Source organism: Orycteropus afer, unplaced genomic scaffold, assembly GCF_000298275.1.
Source record: "Orycteropus afer afer isolate SDZICR_OR568_19922 unplaced genomic scaffold, OryAfe1.0 scaffold00007, whole genome shotgun sequence".
Lineage (NCBI taxonomy): Eukaryota > Metazoa > Chordata > Mammalia > Tubulidentata > Orycteropodidae > Orycteropus > Orycteropus afer.
Window position 1 is genome coordinate 26252145 of NW_006921594.1, and position 9471 is coordinate 26261615.

General features: G+C 36.2%; 1 protein-coding gene across 1 annotated transcript in view; it reads right to left on the reverse strand.

Annotated features, from left to right (window-relative positions):
* The window catches only part of SEMA3E (semaphorin 3E), a 370394-nt gene that overhangs the window by 38510 nt on the left and 322413 nt on the right, over positions 1–9471 (reverse strand). Inside the window, exons 12-14 of the mRNA XM_007944913.2 lie at positions 7219–7310; positions 5679–5720; positions 4472–4638 (exon numbers count right to left, since the gene is read on the reverse strand). Of these exons, the coding sequence (XP_007943104.1) occupies positions 4472–4638; positions 5679–5720; positions 7219–7310 (301 nt within the window). The remainder of the gene's footprint in view (positions 1–4471; positions 4639–5678; positions 5721–7218; positions 7311–9471) is intronic.

Consider the following 9471-nt stretch of genomic DNA (forward strand, 5'->3'; position numbering starts at 1 on the left):
AATCCTCACAACTGGACCAATAAGCAGCATCACGATAAATGGAGAAAAGATTGAGGTTGTCAAAGAATTCACGTTGCTTGGTTCTACAATTGAGGTCAATGGAAGCAGCAGTCAGGACATTAGATGACATGTAGCACTGGGCAGGTCAGCTGCGAAGGAACTCTTTCAAATGCTGAGGAGCAAGGATGTCTCCTTGAGGACTAAGATGAGCCTGACACAGGCCATGATATGTCCAGTCATCTCGTATGCATGTGAGAGCTGGACAGTGAATAAGGAAGACTGAAGAAGAGTTGATGCTTTTGAGTTGTGGGTGCTGGCGAAGAATTCTGAAGGTATCATTGACTGCCAAAAGAACTAACAAATCTATCCTGGAGGAAGTACAGCCGAGATGCTCCTTGGAAGCAAGGATGGCCAGACTTCGTCTCACCTACTTTGGTCATGTTGTCAAAGGGGACCATTCCCTGGAGAAGGATGTCATGCTTGGTAAGGTGGAGGGTCGACAAAGGAGGGGAAGGCCTTCGACGAGATGGACTGACACGGTGGCTGCAACAATGGGCCCAAGTATAGCAAAGATCATGGAGCTGGTGTGGGATCGGGCAGTGTTTCATTCTGCTGTGCACGGGGTCACTATGAGTTGGGAACGACTCGACAGCACCTAACAACAACAATGTGAATTCGTAACATTAGGACTGTGCCTTTTTACTTGTCAACCTTGGGTTTGTCAGCCTCAACAGCAAGCAGCTGAGTGAAGAAAAGCCTCTGGCTTCAGTGGGCCGGGAGCAGGAGGCAGAGCTAAAGCCTAAGGTTGAGGAGCTTTCCCACAGCCACTAGAGTCTGGCATTTGAACTCAGACTTAAAGCCTCCAAACTGTAAGACAATAAACTCCTGTTTCTTCAAACTGCCCAATTTGTGGTATATTCTTGTCAGAGCACTACTAGGTAACCAGAACACACATCCTCTTCTGTATCCAACTTGCATTTCTGGAAGTTCTTTCTCAATATACTGCTGCAACCATTTTTTAATTATCTTCAGTAAGATTTTACTTGCATGCGATATCAATGACATTGCTCAACAATTTTCACATTCTGTGAGATCACCTTTCTTTGGAATGGGTACAAATATGGAATTCTTCCAGTCAGCTGGCCAGGTAGCTGTCTTCCAAATTTCTTGGCATAGGCAAGTGACTGCCTCCAGTGGGACATCCATTTGTTGAAACATCTCAATGGGTATTCCATCAATTCCTAGTGCCTTGTTCTTCGCCAATTCCTTCAGTGCAACTTTGACTTCTTCCTTCAGTACCATTGGTTCTTGATCATATGCCACCTCCTTAAATGGATGAACAACAAACAATTCTTTTTGGTACAGTGACTCTGTGTATTCCTACCATCTTCTTTTGATGCTTCCCTTATCATTCAACATTTTGCCCATAGAATCCTTCAATATTGAAAATCGAGGCTTAAATTTTTTCCTCAGTTCTTTCAGCTTGAGAAATGTCCAGTGTGTTCTTCTCTTTTGGTTCTCTAATTCCAGGACTTTAAACATTTCATTATAGTAATTGACTTTGTCTGCTCAAGCTGCTCTTTGAAATCTTCTGTTCAGCTCTTTTGTCAATTTTTCCATTTGCTTTAGCTACTCTCCTTTCAAGGGCAAGATTCAGAGTCTCTTCTGACATCCATTTTGGTCTCTTCTTCCTTTTTTATCTTTTTAATGACCTCTTGCTTTCTTCATAGATGATGCTCTTGATGTCATCCCTCAATTCTTCTTGTTTTCTGTCATTGCTGTTCAATGCATCAAATCTATTAAATGGTCTCTAAATTCAGGAGGGATATTATCAAGGTCATATTTTGGCTCTCATGGACTTGTTTTAACTGTCTTCAACTTCAACTCTAATGTGCATATGAGCAGTTGATTGTCTATTCCACAATCAGCTCCTGGCCTTGTTTTGGCTGAAGATATTGAATTTCTCCATTGCCTCTTGCCACAGATGTAATTAATCTGATACCTGTGTATTCCATCTAGTGAAGGCCACATGTATAGTCATCACTTATGTTGTTGAAAAAAAGTATTTGCAATGAATAAGTCACTGGTCTTGCAAAATTCTATCATTCCATCTCCAGTGTTATTTCTATCACCAAGGCCATTGTTTTCCAACTACCAGTAACTTTTCTTTGTTCCCAGCTTTTGCATTCCAGCCACCAGTGATAATCAACACATCTTGATTGCATGTTCAGTCAATTTCAGACTGCAGAAGTTTGTAGAAATCATCAGTATTTTCATCTTTGGCTTTGGTGTTTGGTGTGTAAATTTGGATAATAGTAGTATTAACAGGTCTTCTTTGTGGCATATGGATATTATCCTATTACTGACAGCATTGTACTTCAGGACAGATTCTGTAACAGTCTTTGTGATGATGGATTCCACACCATTCCTCTTCAATTTGTCATTCCTGACATACTGGATCATACGGTTGTCTGATTGAAAATGACCAAAAACAGTCCATTTTAGCTCACTGATGCCTAGATTATTGATCTTTGTGCATTCCATTTCATTTTTGACAACTTCTAATTTCCTTAGATTCATAGTTTTACATTGCATGTTCCAATTGTTAATGGAGGTTTGCTTCTGTTTCTACTGAATTTGAGTTGTGCTGTTATCAGCCAATGGAGGCCCCAAAAGATTTACTCTATCCCTATTGTTAAGGTCATCTCTACTCTGAGGAGTCAGCTCTTCACCATTCAGATTCTGAGTGACTTCTGACCTGATGCACTCATTTTCTTGCACTGTATCGAACAATGTTTCAGGGCTATTCATAAAGCTTTCCAGTAATATATCAGACTGTGTTTTTCTGCTACTCATAAAGTTTTCCCTGGACAATTTTTTGAGAAGTGGATGGCCTCTTCCTTCATCCAAGTCTGTCTTAGCCTGGAAGCTCCTCTGAAACCTGTTCACCATGGGTAACCCTGCTGGCATTTTGCAACATTGGTGGCATAGCCCCCAGCCTCATGGTAACATGCAAGTCACCACAAGATGACAAACTGACGGATGAGTTTGTCTCTTAGTTGTTCTTAACCCTTCTGTGCCTGCCTACCTCAGCAACAGCTTTGAAATAGAGCCGCCCCCAAGTGAAAGCAGTCCCTGAGCACTGGCCCACCTACCTCGGGGCCCAGCCTTAAAATACAACTGCCTCCAAGAAAAAAGAAGCCCCTGAACCCTTTATTAAGGGCCTGGCCTTAATAAAGAGCTGTCCCCAAGTAAAAAGCAGCCTCCAAGCCCCAGGCCCAACTACCTCAGGCCCTAGCCCTAATATAGAGCCACACCCAAGTGAAAAGCAGCCTCCATCCCCAGTGCAGCCTACCTAGGCCTGGCCTTAATATAGAGCCACACCCTAGCTAAAACAGCCTACCTGAGGCCCCAGCTTTAATATGGAACCACCACCAAGCGAAATAGTGACTTGATATAGAGCCACCCCAAGTGAAACAAGGACTTGAAATAAAAATTCTTAAAGTTCCTTTAAAATTGTCTGTTTATTTGAATCATTTTTCTACCCCACTTGTGAGTAGTATATCCTGCCGTCTACCCAAAAGGGTTATTTTGTTTTGTTATTTTACTTTTACTCACTTTTCTTTCTATGCAGGCTAATAAATTTTAGATCCAATTTGTTCCAGATGGAACTATCATGACTAAGTTTGTGACAACCTTGTAGGGTTATAGGAAGAGAGGAATTAGTTAGGAAGGGAAAAAAAAGGAAAAGGATTTCACATCCTGTTTCTGAAAATTTATTTGATAATTTAAATAACTGAGAAGAGTAAAAATTACTGAGTTTCCTCTACTTTACAGGGAAAATCTTGACATCATGTTTTTGAGCTTAGATGATTGAATAAAAAAGAAAAATCTTTAAATAAGCAATTATAAAAAAAAAAAAAAATCCCAAGGAAGGTAGTCTCTTACATACTTGTTCCTTATGGACTATTTATAATCTTCAGAATAACATAGAGATTTTGTTGGTCATTTTTTTTCGCTATAATATTTAAAAGAATTGAATGGATTTTCCCCTTATGACTGGAATAATAAAAATATGATTACTAAGCGGTGCTGAGTGGTTTTTGCTATTTTAATCTTAAATAAAGCATGAGATTCAAGTATACTTACATGCTACTTTAGTGAATTTAGTAACATGCTTACGTGATTACAAGTTAATTGACAGAACAGTTAAGAGTGCAGTGAATAAAATTTTTATTAGGTATAATAATTTTTTTAATAATTTTTCTTTTATAATTCCCTAATTTTCTAACAGAATTTATTAGTAAGTTGAAGAGCATATAGAAAAACATTATATTAAAAGCAAAATATGGTTGTCATACTTTATTGAAATAAAATTAACTTGGTTATTTTCCTGGACTGGGTGCAAAAGAAAAAAAAAAGTCGGGATTTCCTACCTAATGTAAATATTCTTTCCAGTACTGTGTCTCACCTCTTTGCGTGCATGCCTGTGGGGTAATACCGGGAGCAGGCTATGCCATCCCAGGCACAGTAAGGGTCTCGAGCCAGGCAGCAGTCAGCACAAGCACTCCCATACATGTCGCACTGATGGAACCTGACTTGGGCCGCGGCAGAATCAGATCCAATATACAGCTGTTGCTAAGGAAAGCAGAGAGAGGCCCCTAGCATAAATGGGGAGAATTTTCACTGCTTTGTTTGTATTTACCACAGTGACGATCAACTTAATTGAAGCAGTTTCAGAATAGGTAATAGGCCACTGACACTCTCATTTCTCCAAAAGTTTAAATACTTTTAAGAACTAAATGTGGGAGTACCAAAATTGCCATACTGAGTTTGACAAGAACTCAAGAAGCTGTCTGTACTTTATACATTATCTAAGCAGAAGTCTTTTGCATCATCTAACACTGTGCGTCTCCCTTTGAAGATCTTCAGGAATGCCCAATAAAAGATTGGGTAAGTCAGTGGTCGTTTAAATCTGATACATTGTATTGTATATAGGAGTCTCTGGGTGGTATAATGGTTAAGTGCTGGGATACTAACTGAAAGGCTGGCAGTTCAAACCCAGCCAGAGCCACCTCAGAAGTAAGGCCTGGCTTCCAAAAGGTCTCAGCTTTTAATACCTTACGAATCAGTTCTAATCTACACACATGAGGTTACCATCAGTAGGAACTGACTAACAACACTGATTAAAAATGATGTGGAATGAACTTTAAGATGCATTATTCAGAGAAAAGGGTAAACTGCAGAATATAATATATAATTATGTTCCCACTTTCCTAAACCAAAAGGTTATTTATAAATAAATATCAACCATATATACAATGACTGCTTTCATAGAATTTTACACTAGAAACCAGATTACAGTAAAGTAGAAGGAGGACTTGGGTTTCACTGCACACTTTCTTGGACTACCATCATTACCATTATTTGTTCAAAAACAAAGCTAACAGTAGCAAGGGAATAACGTTCCATCATAACTTTAGAAGTAAACTACTCAAGCCTTCCTTTGCAAAAGTAGAACATGAAGACATCTATAAAATGAATACTACTATATATTTTGTCACAATAAAACTATAACTTCCAGATATAAGCAAATACATTAATTCTATTATATTCTGTCACCGTAATTCATGTAGAGAATGCATGCACATGCAGACACACACATACACATGACTCACTCTCTTTGAAGAAATCTCCATAGAAATAATAGGTACTGGATCCTGGGGAGGGAAAAAAAAAATGGTTTTCCTTTTTAAGACCAGAACTACAGTTTAGGAACATCTGCCTGATATCTTATTAGTGTAAAGTGAGTGGCTCTGTGCCAAGTAGTCAGTGCTCTCATTTTAGTAAATTAGTATGCAAATATGATAAAATTAAGTTTTAGCTATTTTTTATTGTATTAAAGTTGCAGAGCAACTACATAGATGAGAAAAGCATAGATAATCTAACCAGTTTTCCATTTGTCTCTGGAATGCAATTTTTGTATTTGTATTTGATGATTACTCGTGCTTTGAAAATGTAAGTATCTTCAAAGAAAATAAGAAAGCCACAGTGTTCTTTCTTATATAATTTTACCTTTAGAAGTAAAACAGTTATATCTTTGAAAAGTTTATATAGCTAATAAACTATGTGGTCTTTAATTATTTTAACACAAGCCTAAACAAAATACCTTTCTGTTAGAGTAGTTCTGTTAGAGTAGTTCATAGTAGTACTATGAATTTAGGATTCTTTGAACAAAATAAATAATCTGTCTTATAATTGCTCCAAGAGAAGGAGAATCTATAGATTTGTTTTGAGAAACTAAAAGTAATTCTAAGGATGTTAATTGCAACTAGAGCACAACAAATTTAAATCAGTTCTGCAAGTGGAGAAATGCTAGCTGGTAGAAGCCACTCTGTGGATGATACCTCTTTGAAGAGCTCTTTTTTTAAAAGAGAAAATATTTAATCCTTATGTCATTATTTTATATATATTAAAACTACAGAACTCTTTATGTATGCACGTATTCATTCTTTTATACATTCAGGCAACAACTTTTATTAAGGATTTACGTAAACATGATATTGTGGTGAATGTTATTAATATGAGAGTTATGGTCCCAGAAGTAAAATTAATTATTGCATGGAGACTTAATATGCAAAATAAATAAAAAGCATAGCTTCTGTATTTGGGATAGAAGGATGGTCTCTGGGAAATCTGTGGTCTTCCTGACATCCATTGTGAAATGCTATATATATAAATAAAAAGGATATTTTTTCAGGACTTATCTTTCCATTAGTCTCTATTTTTCTCATTTCTAGTAAATTACCTGTGCAGTTGAAATTCTATTATAAAAAGCAGTGTACTTATGCCACCACCATTTCCATAATATGTAAATGTTATTTTTAAAAATGGCCTGTATTCACAGTACGTTTGTATAAGATGCAACTTTGAAATAATGATTCCAGGTTTCATATGTGGCGTAAGTGCTATTGCTTCATAATTACAGTTTATACACTGAAATTCTTTTAATGCTAAGTAAAATGTCCTCTTCATTTGAATAGTTTATCATAATTTTTAAAAAGCATCAAGATTTTAGATCACTCCTCACTTCAATTTCCTCTGAATTCAGAACACACCAGTTAGGAAAAAAATGACATAAGTATGTCTTTCCTATTTACATCTCACCTGTTGTTTTCAGTGAATCATACATTATGACTAATTTTTTTCTTAAAATACCTTGAATATCTGAAGTTCTTCTAAAATTACTTCTTCCATTGATTCTGTTTCCTGGTTGTAAATTGTGATTACTTTTAACACAATTCCATTGTCTTTAAGAAAGTAAGAGAAATAAGTTAGTTACGAAATGATTTTCAAATAATTAAAAACAAGACACCCATCCCCTTTACATTTGAGTTGATTCCAACCCATAGTTACTCTACAGAACAGAATAGAATTGTTCCATAGGGTATCCAAGGCTGTAAGATCTTGATGGAAGCAGACCACTTGCTACATCTTTCTTTGGAAGCTGCTGTGTTTGAACTGCTGAACTTTCAGTAATCAGTAGAGTCCTTAACCACTCAATTAGAGCTCCTAAAAACCAAGTAGGGTATATGAACTCAAATAAGAATTTAAAATTTAAATGCATGAGGTATTTTAATCACTGTCAATTGAAAATAAGAATTAGTTGACAGAAATCTATGGCCATTTATTTGTCATTTATCATCATCAAAGAGCAAAATTTTAAAAAGGAATAATTGTATATGCCTGGCCAAAGAATAACACCAAATAATATACATATTTTTTAACTATTTGGTCCAAAAGTTCAATTAAAGGTTCAGAATTATTTAAAAATATCTTATAGTATTAACAAATATAAGAGAGATGGCAAATTGAAAATGCAGGACACACAGAAGTGCATAACTATTAGGGGCACAGGGTGTGGGGGGTTACTGGGCAGGGAGGGGAGGAGACTGGGTGAGGGTTGGGGATGGTAATTGGAGAGTGAAACTAAATGTACACGAAATGTTGAATGTAAAACAAACTCTGCTCCGTAAACTGGTACCTAAAGCACAATAAATAAAATAAAATAAAAAATTAAAAAAGAGTCACCTGAAAAACAAAGGGATGGCAAACTATTCTGCCTCTTTTGTGATGTATGATGCAAGATAATTTCTTACCCAAAGCTACTTTCCTCATAAGAAACCATTCCTTTAATCTTACTGAACCGTTCAAATTAGCACTCATTAGAAATCTTTATATATTTATACTTCTTATTAAGGAAAATTTTAAGCATATACCATGGAGAGAACAGTATTATGATTTCTCCTATACCTATCATTGAGCTCAGTAATTATTAATAATTTTATAAATTTATATTAACATTTCAAATTCCATCTTATTTTTATTATTCTTTGATATTCTCAGCCTCTTTCCAATGAAAAATCTAATAGAACTTTAATTTGCATGAATAATTTAGCATAGTGCTAAGAATAACTCCTCAGAAAAACTAAGTTTAATGAGGTTGGAAGTGCTGATCAAAGTGTTTCTATGGTACTTGAACAGTTTAAATAATATTAAAATCTGTGATTGGATTAGTAAAATAGTTTTAAAATTAAGTTAAGAACAATGACTTATTCTGCAAACTAAAAGAAACAAGAATTATCCATTTCGAAATCAAGCAACATAATAAATATCCTACAATAGTATCAGCCAATAAGCAAAGATAAAATTCAAATTATTAATTTACAACTAGTGATTTTGCTTTGAGGACTACATATGCTTAATTAAAGGATGTATCTGGTAACTTTGGGGAGAAATAACTATTTTTTGTGGTAGTCTCCAACATTGTACTCTCATCACCTGTTCATCAAACATGCTCTCTTTGAGTTAAATATGACTTATCTGACAGTACAAGTACATTCCTGCTATATCTGGATTTCTGTCAAAAAGTTTTGGCCAATCTGATAAGAAAGTATTTATAAAAAATTATTTGATTGTTATATATGACTTGTATTTTTCAGGGTATTTTCAAGTAACAATTTTTTCCCCATGAATAATTTGACCAACGATTACTCTTACTTATGTAATTTATTTTAAAAATCCTGATGAAAATCAGTGTGAGTGAGTTTATGGCCAAGTAACTTTAAGTTTGTTAAAGAAATGTGATGGTTTAGTAAGCACAAACTCACAGCGTAGAACTCAACATCCACATTAACCTACTAAAATCGTTGTTTGTGCCGTGGAGTCGGACCCGACTCACAGCAACCCCTCCTTGGGTTTCCAAGGCGGTATCACTCTAGCGGTTCAAACCCACCAGCCACTCCTCGGAAGGAAGATGGGGCAATCTACTTCCGTAGTGATACCGCTTTGGAAACCCAAGGAAGGGTCGCTATGAGTCGGTCTGACTTCACGGCACATAACAACAACAGCAGCATCACTACGGAAGTAGATTGCCCAACCTTCCTTCCGAGGAGTGGCTGGTGGGTTTGA